The 14,648-nt window shown below is 41.1% G+C and overlaps 1 protein-coding gene across 2 annotated transcripts in view; it reads left to right on the forward strand.

Moving 5' to 3' along the window:
* The window catches only part of LOC146811707 (putative DBH-like monooxygenase protein 2), a 243,735-nt gene that overhangs the window by 97,590 nt on the left and 131,497 nt on the right, over positions 1–14,648 (forward strand). For both annotated transcript variants that reach the window (XM_085618699.1, XM_085618701.1), the window contains exon 5: positions 8,206–8,373. In XM_085618699.1, coding sequence (XP_085474825.1) covers positions 8,206–8,373 — 168 coding nt within the window. The remainder of the gene's footprint in view (positions 1–8,205; positions 8,374–14,648) is intronic.

Consider the following 14,648-nt stretch of genomic DNA (forward strand, 5'->3'; position numbering starts at 1 on the left):
TTTTTCTATTCAAAAGAGAGTTATCAGGCCAGTTAGAAAAGAGATCGAGGATCAAATTAACATCCGATAGAGATTGATATCTAGGTTTAGGAGGTCTCCTGAGTCTAATACTTTTAAGCACCCTGCAAATAATTGCGTTTTTACCAATAGTCTTACCATTGTTGAGAGAATGTCCCGCAGAGATAGCTGATCTATAACAATTGATCGATCTATAGCTAAGACCCCTTTCGAATTGTTCTACAAGGAAGTTAACTATGTCAACGATAGGTGCTTCCACGGAATCCAGATTCCTTTCCAAGCACCAACGTACCCATAATTTCCAAATGTTGTTATATCGGTAGTGTGTGCCTGGGGCCCAAGATTCTCAGAGGAGAGTTGAAGCTGTTGATGAAAGGCCTGCGAGATCATTGGATCTCCTGACACTCTCCAGGCAAGAAGGTTCAAATTCCCTGAATGAACTAGAGAATGAATTCTTCCGTCTACGTCTGTAAGAAGATCTACTAGAGATGGAATCAGGAAGGGGAGATCGTAAGCTAGTTCTAGGGTGGTGGGAAACCAAGCCTGAGATGGCCAGAAGGGAGTGACTAGGACAAATGAGCAACGTTGATGTCTTACTTTCTGAAGAACTCTCTGAATCATTGCGAATGGGGGAAAGGCATACGGTTTGCTCCCTGACCAGCACTGAAGGAAGGCGTTTACTGCTAGAGCACCCGGGTCTGGCATCCAGCTGTAATAGTTTTCTAGTTGGAAAGTTAGTCTGCTGGCAAAAAGATCTATTTCCAGTGGGCCGCAAAATTTGTTGAGAGAATTGAAGATAGAAACGTTGAGTTTCCAATCGCTGTGGTCCAGGAGGAACCTTGAGTTCCAGTCTGCGGAAATGTTTGATTTCCCTGGGAGATATTCGGCTTTTAGAGAAATCTTGTGTTCCAGACAGAACATGCAGAGTTTTCTGGCTAGATTGGAGAGGTCTGCAGATTTGGTTCCACCTAGGCGATTTATATATGCAACTGCGGACATATTGTCCATTTTCAAAATGACAGATCTGCCTTGAAGGGAGTGTTTGAAGCTCATTAGAGCATATAGCCCGGCGGTCAGTTCTAAGAAGTTTATGTGGTGTTCGGATTCTTCCTGAGACCAAACACCCCCTGTGTTCTGATCTAGGAGGCAGGCTCCCCATCCGTGAAGGTTTGCATCGGATTCTAAAACGAATTCCGGTGCTGAACCAAAAATTGCTTTTCCGTTCCAAGCATCCAAGTTCTCCAACCACCAAGTCAGTTCTATTCTTGCTTCGGGGTCAAGGGAAATGCGATCCCCGTACCAGAGGCCCGAACGAAGGGCTCTTGCTTTTATTCTCTGAAGAGCACGATAATTTAGGGGACCAGGAAAGATAGCTTGGATGGAGGAAGAAAGTAGGCCTAGTAGCCTTGCTAGTTCCCTCAAGGATAAATTCTCTAGTTTCAACACGTGCCTTATCTCTTTCCTTATTTTTGATATTTTCTTTGGGGGAAGGAGAAGAAGACATTTCGTGGTGTCTACGGTGACACCCAAAAATTCCATGGTCCTGGAAGGGGATAGTATGGACTTCTCTTTGTTTATGATAAAGCCTTGATTCTCCAGCAGGTTTATTACAGTATCCAGGTCTTGGATTATCTGGGAGTGGCCTTGTGAAAGAATAAGGATGTTGTCTAGATAAATGATCATGCGGATACCTTTTTCCCTCAAAGAAGATGCTACTGATCTCATTATTTTGGTGAAACACCATGGTGCGGAGGATAGCCCGAAGGGAAGAGCTTGGAATTGGAAAAGGTGATTTTTCCATATAAATTGGAGAAAGGGATGGTGGGCTTGGGCCATAGGGATGGTAAAATAGGCGTCCTTTAGGTCTAGTTTGACTAGCCAGTCTCTTTTTAGTAGTAAATCGCTGAGAAGATGGATGCCTTCCATCTTGAAGTGTCTGTAAACAAGATATTTGTTGAGCTCCCTTAGATTTATGACAGGTCTCCAACCTTTGTCTTTTTTCTCGACGAGGAAGAGAGTACTTATAAACTTTAGAGTTTCTATCGGAACCTCTACGATTGCACCTTTCTGAAGCATTGAGTATATCTCTTCCACTATTATTTTTTCTTGATCTAAGGTGAGAAGGATATCTCTGGGGAAAGAAGTTTGATAGGGGGTTTCTATAAAGTCTATCATGAATCCCCTTACTGTGTTTAGAACCCAAGGGTCTTGAGTAATCAATTTCCAATTGTGAAAAAAGAATCTTAGTCTGCCTCCTACTTTCGGGGTAAAAGAAAGGGGGGGAGAGGGAAGAATTGTACTCACTTTGGGCAAAGATGGCGTTGGATGCTCCACGTGATCTGAAGTTTCGAGAGCGAAATCCTCTTCCTCTTTGTGGGTAGAACTCAGGGGTATTAGAGGGTTGGAAACCTCTTCCGCCGTATCCTCTGTATCTGGAGTAGGGCCTGCGATTGAAGCGGCCGGAAGAAAGGCCCCTTCTTCCGGCCCTGTCAAAAAGATTATTGGTGTTGAAAACCTTTTTCATGTTTTGATGTGCTTTGTCCAGAGCAGTAAAAGTGGATACATATTTGCCAAGTGTCTTGATAAGATCCTCGCCAAAAAGGAGTCCTTTGGGGTTAGTAGAGGGCTCTTTGTCAGCCAGATCGCTCAATTTAGGAGAGATTTTAGTAAGAACTACTCTTCTCCTTTCCGAATTGATGCTAGCATTGGCACTGCCCAAAAGAATCAAGGCTCTCTGACTGAGACCCCTAATGACTTCAGTATTGAGGGGTGTTCCATTAATAAGGCTATCTTCTGCTGTATCAATGATCCTGGCTAGTGGGCCTAGGATATCAAGCACACGGTCTTGGCAACTCTTTAGTGACCTCTCCATACCTTTTCTCGGGTCTCTCCCGAGTTTAAAGAGATATTTTATAAGTTCAGGGTCAAGGTTTGGGGTTTGGCATACTTTCTCATCTATGGAAGGTCTGGAGCATTCAGCTCTTAGAAGATTTCGAGTATCTCTCTCTAGAGGGTACCTTATCCATTTTTTAATGAATTTGCTGACATGTTCGTGGGGAAACCACTCCGAGCTCCTAGGGTGTTTTAGATTCAATGGTGAGAACATCTCTTCACCTAGTGGATCTACGATATTATGATTAGAATGAGAAGAGGGAAGCTCACTTTCAAAAGGATAAGAATCAAATTCCTGGTCATCTTCATCCAGATCTAAGACATATTCATCTGGAAGCTCAAAGGCATTATCGTCTTGAAAAACATTGTCTTCAAATTGAAGATGAATGTCATGAGCACTTCGATATTTTGTGCCGCTAGGGACACCCTGATAGTTTGTGCCGCTGAGGACACCATTAAAAGTCGTGCCGCTAAGCACACCCATAGTGTTTGAGGTGCGGTGACCTCCCATAAAACTTGAGGTGCTAGGACCTCCCATGCTCTTGGGGGTTGTCTTTTCCCCCTGATTTCAATGAGATCTTCATTGCATGTGTTTTGTTGGTTTTCAATAAAATCATCTTGATCAGAGGGAAGTGATCTTTTAGAAGTCACGACCTTGGATAAAGTCTCCAACATACAGGATTTCATTTCTTTATGTATTAGATTTTTAAATGCCTCATTATCCATGTTAGGTATAGGCGCGATGGCCTCATCCGATTCAATGTCAGACAAAGTGAGATGTATTATTTTCTATGTCTTCTTTTTTTTATTTTTTTTTATTATTTTTTATGTTTAAGTTATAATACTTAATAAAAGTGTAATGCTCCCTCATCTTTTTTTTTTTTAAATAATTTAAGGAGTGGTTGTCTAGTAAAATACAGTAAGAGAAAAAAAAAATATATATATATATACAGGCAGGACTGTCAGCTGTAAAATTCTTTTTGGACCAAAGAGCGTGCGAATTCTATCAGCACAATAAGGCCCTAGTGAGTATGATGAGTTGGTGTCTTAACAACAACTTCTTTCTATTTGGAAAGGAGCTGTTTAAGCAATTAAGGGGCGTGGCCATGGGTGCTTGCTTTTCCCCCAGCTACGCGTGCTTGCACGTAGGCTGGTGGGAAGAGCAAGTACTTAAAAGGAACTATTCTTCCATCTTTAAAGAAAACATAGTGCACTACTACAGGTTTATCGATGATATTTTCATCGTGTGGCATGGTAATAAAGAAAAAGCATTGGAATTCATTGAAAGCATCAATGTTAACAATTTGAATCTCCACTTTACCCACCACATAGACAATTCCAGCTTGGAATTTCTGGATGTCAAACTGTATGTAGCAAATGACAGAATAGAAAGTACCCTTTTTAGAAAACCCACTGCTGGCAATGTCACACTTCATGCCTCCAGTGCCCACCCTAAACACCTGATTGCGAGCATTCCCTACGGGGAATTGTTACGCCTGAAAAGGATATGCAGCACGGATGCAGAATTTAACATTTGTGCTTCAGAATCCATGCATCGCATGAAAGCTAGAGGCTATTCAGATGAGATTTTGACTACAGCTCTAACTAAAACATCATCTAGATCTAGAGCCAGTTTACTCCCAGTTCCAACAGCAGTCTTGGAGGTTTTATCTGACTCACCAGTTACTCCTGAGACCACAGTTAAAGCTCAATGTCCTAGACTAATCACAGCATACAGTGAGAACGAACGCAAAATTAGATCCATTGTTAACAAAAACTGGGGAATAGTACTTACTGATCCTGTCTTAAGAATGAGTCTGCCATCCAGCCCCACTATAACATTCAGTAGAGCTAGAAATATGGGGGCTATGTTAGATCTTACCAGCCCTGAAATAAGAACCAAATCCAATTGGTTAAAACCAAAGGATGGTTTTTATAAATGCTCATCTTGCCGGGCGTGCAAGTTCGGGGTCAACACAACAGAATACTGTACTCCATTCATCCCTATACCACACAAGATAATGGGAAACTATAACTGTAAAACTGATTTTGCAGTTTATGTTCTCACTTGTACCTGTGGGCTTAATTACATCGGAAGCACCAAACTACAGGTACATGAGAGAATCCTTCAACATCTACGTGCCATTTTGCATAGTGATCCCAATTACCCAGTGGCGCGCCATTTCAAACAAGTCCATGGTAATAATCTATCTTGTTTAAAGTATTATGTGGTAGCTGCTATTCCTAAACCACGCAGAGGAGAGAGGCTTTGCTAAAGAGATTAGAAACTAAATTTATTCTCAACTTCGATAGCAAATGCCCAAATGGTCTGAATAACACCGAAGATATGTACACATGTTTGTGAACAGTTATTCTGTATGTTACCTGGATTATTGTATTTTATGTGGTACAGACTTTTTGAGTTTGTTTTTTTGATTTGGTTTTAGACAATTTATTGTTTAAATTTTGTGAGTATTGGTGGAATTTGTGATTACGGGAGAAGGATAAAAAGTAAAAAATGGTTGGTACTTTTGTACTTACGATTTTTAGCAGTGATAAATTTACACTATGGCAGAGATTTTGTATCAAAAGGGATGGCATCTATTGTTCTTTTTTGTTTAAAAAATGGTTAAACTTAGACATGATCTGGGTTTAAAAGATAAATTTTTCAAATAGAAGCTGGGGCCATCTTGCAATAATACATATTATATTTGGAGTTATATCTCGGCCGAGTGTAGATTGCTAATAAATATATATATATTATATTTATATAAAAAAAAAAAAAAAAAAAAATTCTATCCTTGTAGCCATTTTTGCAACCAATATTCTTCACATTTAACATCACATTAATTTGCACATGAATTATTTGGAATATAAATTCTTCAATCAGCTCTGCTATGCACTTTAAACACACAAAAAAATTATTATTTTGCACATTGCCTTCCCAAAGTTACAAGTTTGTTAATGATTGTATGCATTTATGCAGTTACAATGAATGAATTTTTTGCATTATTTATAAATGTGAAGTTGGATTTACCCAGGGATTTTCACATTGCCGATATGTATTTATTACATTGGTTATATCCATGGAGTCTGTTTTTTATGTCCTTCATTAACTTTTGTAACATGTGACTATTGTGGGAAGGGCATATTATTTAAAAATGGCGAAATCAATTGCAGCTTTTATGTGAACAAGGGCGCTTGAGCCCGAAACGCGTCATCTGTCGACTGCTGCTGGGTACGAAATAAAACATCTTGCCTGAGAAAACAAGTGGTTCGTATCTCTTTCTTCGCTGCCGAGGTAGAGGTGGAAGGAGTATTTTTTGCGATATATATATATATTAATATATTATTTTAAAATTAAATCACTATGTTAAGTGAGATTCTTCTAATTATTAATATTATGGTGTAATATTTAATCCAATCGGTTGTTTTGAATGAAGACTGGGTGGCAGCAGGAGAAAGAAGCAGGAGAAATCAGCTGATCGTCGTTCGAGCAACTGTCAGATTGCTCGAGCGACCGATTCAGCCAGACTCCGTGGTACAATGGGGAGGAAAGCACCTTGGCAACGCGGGAGCGTTACGAGCTCGCTGCCAAGGTGCACTCCTCTAAGGCGGTCAAATACCCAAAAAGCGGAGGTATTCGAAGGCCGCCACGATCGCAAGGGGAGCGGAGGACAACCGCGCTTCAAATCACGCCACTGTAGGAGTGCTGGGCGGAGTAGAGCCAGAGGAGGAGGTAAGGGGAGAGAGCTGTCGACAGGGGACACGGCTCTCCCCCCAATTCTTATACGCTGGGCAGTAAAGGAAACGAAGCGTGAAGTGCCTCGAGGTGGGTAGGCGGGGAAGAAAAGTCGATCTCCGTAAATTGGAGATTGAGTGAGGTGATTAGGGAGGGGGGGGTGGGGGCGAGGCCCAAAGGTACCGAAATAGAAGGCCAGTGAGGTCAAAAACAATCAAAGGCAAGGAGAAAGCCCAACAATATAAGAAACATTGTTATACAATATCAAGTAATGAATGTACAATGTCAAAGAAGGAGCAAAATAAATCAACTTATTAAAAAAACTATTTAAAAGAGGCTGATTGTTATGGTCTCATGCCTTTTATCTTATGTTAACGTTCTACTCTGGAACTTGTGCTTTATGATGTATGCGGCTGCTTGGGACTGCATTAAAAGTAATATGCATAATGTAGCCTCCGGTCTTGTAATGAAATTCAATTACAAACAGATCGTGGAAAAGACAAAGTTGATGGGTGGAACACTTTCAAAAGCCTAAGCCACTTGGACTCTCCATATTTTGCCCACTGTGTCACTTCAGATAGGGATCACCTTAGGCAAACAGGACTTGGTCTTACTCCAGTACTGACATACCAGCTCGAACTGCCTAGTAATAGGAACACACCCAACCGAAGACCAGTTTTGGCCTATTTGAACATCGTTAGTGAGGTACAATTTGATTGTGTCATTGCCTACTTTTTGCTAAACCTGTACATGCCAGATTTAAACGAGAAGTGTGATAAGACCTATAGTTTACATCTTAAGTTGGTGAATTCAGTTTCTTGCTGATTTCTTCAGTTCTAATAATCTTCAATCAAGATTTACAGGATTTCCAAAGGTGTTTTATTTCCCCTTTAAGGGGGTTTCCTTCTGTCTCAGAAGCCTTTAATGGGGCACCTGACATTTTGTATTTATACTATTCTGTTTAGCGTGTTACAGTGGCTACTGCAAGGAGTCCCCCTTACCTCAGACAATCAAGAGAACAACCCAACAGGCCTTCATAGCATTCAATCCCTGACAGGTGGAGGAAGGACCTCTTTCTTAGGAAAGAATCAGGAGATAGGTTGTACCCAATAATGTTGCTGAAATGCATTTCACCAGCAAAGGGCATGGTTAAGGACATGGCATGGATTGAAAAAGAATATGTTTAGGAGCAAAGTTCATCACCAAATGCCGCAAGGTTAGGGGTGGCTCAAAATCGAAAAGGGCATTGCACTTGCCAGTTTTGTATGGTGATCCAGTCCTCTACTCTGAGTTTTTATTGATATATTTGAAAAATGCATTTGATTATTGTTTTGCCACTCTCCTTATTAGCATGTGTTATAGCTCTGTGAGTTCCTGCTGCATAGATTGGTGTGTGATTTGCAGGTCACAGGGTTGAAGCCTGGTAGGACCATCTCAATTTTTCTTTACACTGAGGCTGCCAGTGATTTGACACCTTTTATTCAAGTACCAAGAAACCATTCATTTCAGGGACTGTGTTATATATCTATGCTCTGTATTCTATATTTTTGCAGTTTGAGCCAGCCCTACAGACTGGAAATGAGGTGTTTGTCCACCACATGGTCCTCCATGCCTGCCCCACGTTGACCAGCATCCCCCAACATACAGAGGACTGCGAGATGAACAGTAGTCTATATTACCAATGTGTGCAAGTTCTTGTTGCCTGGGCTGTTGGTGGAGAGGTGAGTTACTCTTTACCCTTGAGCTCAACATCTGTATAAAAGGTAAAGGCTGCAGAGAATACTATTGTTTTGTTAACACAGAGTCTGGTATTGTGGGGAAAAAAATCATTGGGATTTGAGGTAAGCTTAGTATCAAAGAATGGACTACAATTATTGTTTTAAGTTATGGTAATCAATTAGAGCCCTCAACATGATCACTCTAATTATTCATAGCTGAAACAAGTCAACATTTTCAAAGAGTTAATAGACCACGTTTAGTCACATTCATGATCTAATTTATATATGTATGTGTGTGTGTAATTGGTTTCGTATTCTACTCCTACAGTATTTTGATAACATCTTCTGTTTTCAGTTGCATCTGTAGACTACAGATGTCAGCTTTTTGTATTTGTCACTTTATTTTGTTACCTATTGATTGAAATATACATTATATTGCATGAATTAAATTGCATGACAGTAATATTGCATCCATTATATCTATCTAACCTCTACATCACAGAGGTATTATAGGTAAGTGATACAATAGCTAATGGTGCTGGGTGTGATGTGAGGGAAGGGTATTAATGATATGCTAGGTCGATTATATCAACCTTGATATACTGTCATATAACCATAAGAGATTTGGTGGATTATGATGCAAGGTGTGTGGTAATGCCACTGCTAACATGCTCAGTGCCAGGACTCAGATCGATCGAGAAAAAATAAAGAGGATATAGTTTCATATTGTTCATCTCACAATTGCTTTGTTGCAAGTGGTCTTGTTGCATGATTATGCACGATCTTTATTAATACAATTGCCAGTGCACACATATCATTCCAGGGCCAGGGTAGAGTCTGGTAATGCAGGCAAAATTTCACTATTTTATTAAGCAGACTAAGGATCAATGATTATAATATTATGCTTAAATGTGTTAGCATTTTTTGAGAGTTTGCAGATCATGTTTTAGTCACTTTGAGGATATAATTGCTACAAATGAACTTTCAGTAGTTTCATATTTTACACTTGAAACACTTTAACCATTCCTTTAGTTTGTGGCTGCATCCATGGTTGATAATTGGTGGTTTGTTTGAGTGTTTTGTTACTCTACATTTTCCTAGCACAGCTACTTTATTGCGTAGTAGACTTGTTGAATGATAATGCGAGATCTCTTGCAATTCCATGGCCAATAAACTTACATCCTTTAAGAGCGCGGATCAATCAAGAAAAAAAAAAGAGGAAATGGTGTCATGTTGTTTATGTCACATTTGCTGTTCCAAAAAGTGGACTTGGTAAATTGTAAAGCATGATCCATTCCTGTGCTGCTGGCAATGTGCTAGCTGTGGGCCTGATTACGGTGACGGTGGGACAGCCACCGACAGTCCGTCGGTGGCAATCCCACTGCCATCATGATGCTGTTTACCACCCGCCACATTAGGATGACGGGCGAATGTCTGGTGGTCGGAGAGATAGACTGCCACACATCTGACGGGCTAAAGGACCCAGTTGGTGCATCGGAGGGAGTTGTATCCTACAACAGTGGGGAAGCCTGCTCAGGCACCGCAGAGAGATTACAATGTCCCTTTCCGCCGTCCGTTTCATGGCGGTTAACCCACCATGAAAAGGCTGGCAGAAAGGGACTTTGGGGGCCTGTAGTGGACACCTTTCCTCCATGGTTCTCCTAAATGGGCCCATGGGGGCACCTACGGTGCCCCCTACATATCCTGCACCATGTGTCAGGCCACAGCTTATCACATTTGGAAATGGATTGCACACCTTAGATTATATGTAACTTCCTCCTTATTTGTCGTAGAAATCACTGTGGCGTGCATTTTCACTGGTGACGTGCTTAGCCCAAACTGCACGTTGAAACATAACCACACCATATCAGGGCGACTTTCCACACCGTATCCAGTGGCACTGCCAGTACTGCGTTTAGCATTATCTTGTATATCAGTTCAAACCATGTTTACTCCTGTTTACTCCAAAAAACTCTTCATTCTTTGACTCTTGGAACTCATCAAACCGTCATGCAAGGAAAGCCATTTCCTTAAGTTTCTAATGTTCAAAATGGGCCATCCGAACCTCTAATTTAGAACACGTACAAGCGCTGTATTCATCAGAAGCACTTTATTAACCCAATGCATTTCGGGCCTCGGTGGGCCCTTCGTCAGGGGAAACTGAAATTAACAATGAGACAGACATTACAAAATTATCCTCCATAATGTATTTAAGTTATCTCATTTGAAAACAATCTAAGTCTTTTAAAATGTCATTCATTTCTCCATGATTTCCACATGCAATAGTAACGAAAACCACTTTCACAGTGTCAAAATCCCCTGTAGTTCCGGGAAACACTCTTTCTCCTTTCACCCGTTTAAAATCACATGCATTAAATTAATGTGATTGCAGCACCCACCTCAACTCTTCTTTCTTTCCCTTCATTTTGCAACCTTTATACCTCGTATTCACCTCACTGCTCTCTATTCTCTTTCCTCCCCTATGTGAAAAGCATACTTTCATGTTCATGGCTCTAAAGTCCAAACAACCCCTCTGCACGAGACCGTGTCTATGCTTCATTAACCTTCCTGTTACAATTCATTCCCCGTGCGTACCTGCTAGGAGTCACCCATCCTTTTCTCTCCATCTAAAAACGAGTTGTTCACTGTCTTCAGCCACTGCCTTAATTTAAACCTGGTGTGCCGCCCACGTGACCCTTTACTTAAACCATGTGCTTTCCTTCCCAGACGCCTGTAACTTTCCTGAAGCTCCCGAAAACACTGCATCTCCCACAATACCCTTAAACATATTGTGGAAACTCAGTTTTTTAACTCTGATTTAGCATGTGTCTATGAACGGCATTTTAAGTTCATTAAAGTCTTCATGATCCACTTGTAATTTTACCAATGTATAATCTGTCCAACACTTATGACTGCTGATTCAATCTTGATCTGACACCTTTTAAAAAACGATGCTTCATGAATACTGATGTTCCGCCTTGCATGAAAGTCACGTGATATTTTCCAACAGTTTTTCACATTGACGTTCTTCTTGGTGGGTGCTAATCCAAACGGGCATATTTTGATAGTCATCACATTTGGAAATGGATTGCACACCTTAGATTATATGTAACTTCCTCCTTATTTGTCGTAGAAATCACTGTGGCGTGCATTTTCACTGGTGACGTGCTTAGCCCAAACTGCGCGTTGAAACATAACCACACCATATCAGGGCGACTTTCCACCCCGTATCCAGTGGCACTGCCAGTACTGCGTTTAGCATTATCTTGTATATCAGTTCAAACCATGTTTGTCATGGTGTCATGTTGTTTATGTCACATTTGCTGTTCCAAAAAGTGGACTTGGTAAATTGTAAAGCATGATCCATTCCTGTGCTGCTGGCAATGTGCTAGCTATGGGCCTGATTACGGTGATGGTGGGACAGCCACCGACAGTCCGTCGGTGGCAATCCCACTGCCATCATGATGCTGTTTACCACCCGCCACATTAGGATGACGGGCGAATGTCTGGTGGTCGGAGAGATAGACTGCCACACATCTGACGGGCTAAAGGACCCAGTTGGTGCATCGGAGGGAGTTGTATCCTACAACAGTGGGGGAGCCTGCTCAGGCACCGCAGAGAGATTACAATGTCCCTTTCCGCCGTCCGTTTCATGGCGGTTAACCCACCATGAAAAGGCTGGCAGAAAGGGACTTTGGGGGCCTGTAGTGGACACCTTTCCTCCATGGTTCTCCTAAATGGGCCCATGGGGGCACCTACGGTGCCCCCTACATATCCTGCACCATGTGTCAGGCCTCAGCTTATGCCACAATACAAAGGATACACATTGCAACCGCCTTGAAGGAGGTTCATACTGATTCCGGGTACGGGACTGCTGACAGCTAGTCGGGCGGTCCTGTTTCCGAAAGGATGGCGGTCGGACCTAACCAGGCCCTTAATACCAAGGCCAGACATTGAGAGGGGTACTTTGGGGGAAATTATCCTTAAGTTTAAAAATATGATTATTAATTAGAGTCCCGAAGAAGGGCATTCTAATTGAAACTAGCTGAAACCTAACACAAGATCAATTTCAGTGCTGCAGGCCAATATGCTGACACACGTCCACATGCTTTCTTGGAAATTAAGTAAAGACCATAAACTCAAAATCTCATGATGCCCTTAAGTAAAACCACATATTGTTTGTATTATCTCCTACATCCCCCACCTAGTCCACAAATGTATGCTGAGATGGGCCCAACTTCTGAGGTATAACTGTACTTTAGGAAAGCAAAGATGCAAATCTCAAGGATACTACACATATAAACATTCCTCTTGTGCTTGATATACATGATCATGGTTGTTTTTTTGTTTTAGTATTTTTACTGAAGTCCCCAATCAAAGGATCATCAATGTACTTTTCAAAACTAAACCAAATGGATTGCAGATTAAACCAAAATATAATCATAATGAATTATGACAGAAGACTAAAGGAAAAAAATAGGTCTTTGATTGGGTTCAGAACAGTGAGAAATGTAGTTTGAACATAAGGTCTGGAGGAATAAATGCCCAGAGCTTAAGCAGACAAAAGTCTTCTGACACCCAAAACTATTTCAAGAATGGAGCAGATAAAGGGATCCAAGATCTAGTAGAGCTTGATTTAAAGACTGTAGTGGACAACCTGAATACTATTTAGAACATCACGAGAAATCTTTTAGAATTATGCAGAGTAAGGGAAATGTGACTTAAGCAAGAGACTCATCCAGCATCCAGAATGTTGTGTTCTGTGCTAGTTGAAGCGTACAATTTAGGCACTATGGGAAAATTGCATAGAGGGCATTTCCTTTGCAAGAATGCTTTGAAAGAGTGGCATGGATTAAAGAAAGCAAGCATGGATCCAAAAAAAGAGGTGGTAGAATTCTAAGCGCCTTCATTAAAGAGAGCATCTAGTTTTAAAATGGGTCCATAATGAGAATAACTGACCTCAACTGACCTCATCATTAATTACAAGTGATGCAGCATTACTTACCCAGTGTTCCGGGGTGAAGCAATACTCATATGGTAAATATGCATATTTACCAGAGCAAGTCATGTCCCTGCTAAATGTAATGGGATTACATCTGCAAATCTGTACAGTATCACCATTGTCTACAAGTTATTTTCCATTACATAGGGACATACAGAGATTTGAATTGTGACTCTATCCCCTGACCTGGTATTATGGATATTCTTGCCCTGGCTACTACCAGGTGTGATATTACAGGGTCTTTCTTCTTTCTACTTTAGTGCCTCAATGGCCTTAAAAAAAGCCCCAAAAGGCTTAAAAAAGGAAACCCTCATCCTTTATGCTGCTGTTCAAGGGGACACTGATTTTGCAAATCAGTGTCACTGGGATCAGGTATATGCTATTAATCACTGGCAGCACACACTCCTCCTGGATTAATTTAGGGATGCTATAGAATCCTCCAGGTATCCCTTCAGTGTTGTCTAAGTTGAGCTTCATCTAATTATGTTCTGGCCATAGGAGGGTGGGATATTTCAGAGTGTGTATCATAATTTTGGATTTGGTTACCGTCCTTGTGAGCTGCGGCCCCTTGTGGCCTGCACTATAAAAAAAAGTCTTCTAGTGACCGCTGCTCCCCTCTCTTTGTCTGCGGCTGAAGTGGTATGGGTCTGTCGGTTTCTCCTCATTTTTGGTATGATGAGTGGTGAGACAATAGTGATATGTGAATGAGGGTTAGTGGGCACTGAGAGCTCTGAGGGCATGTGATTTGTGAGAGTACTAGAGGTAGGAGAAGAATGTATATAGTTTTGAGAAGCATTGTTTTGATTTTTTTGTGGTAACTTAACTCAAGAGCTTGTGTAAGGAATGGAGTACTGGGCAGAGAGTTGCTGTAAAAATCCTGTGACTACAATGTAGGGTGAGGAAGGTAGAACAAATAAACAGAGATTAAGTTACAGCAGGTGTGGAGGATTATAGAGCCTCGAATACCCACATTTCTCACCATAAATAAATTGTGCTGTCCACCTTGGCATGTGTAGAATTTGTGAATATGGAAATGGTCTATGTTAAAATGTGTGACGTCAAATAATTTGCATTATAGGCAGGACCACTAGAGTAGTGCGATTCTCTGGCTGCAATGTTTTTTTCGTATAAGTCCTGATTTGCTGCTTTTGCCACACAATTAATCATCTGCTTCATACTCCCCAGATTTAAGCAAAAATAATCTTTGTTTCTAGCCCAAATGGATCAAAAGTTATTGAAAACGTGGTGACACTTGTCCCTGTGCAGTGGAAAGCTC

Source organism: Triturus cristatus, chromosome 7, assembly GCF_964204655.1.
Source record: "Triturus cristatus chromosome 7, aTriCri1.1, whole genome shotgun sequence".
Taxonomy (NCBI): domain Eukaryota; kingdom Metazoa; phylum Chordata; class Amphibia; order Caudata; family Salamandridae; genus Triturus; species Triturus cristatus.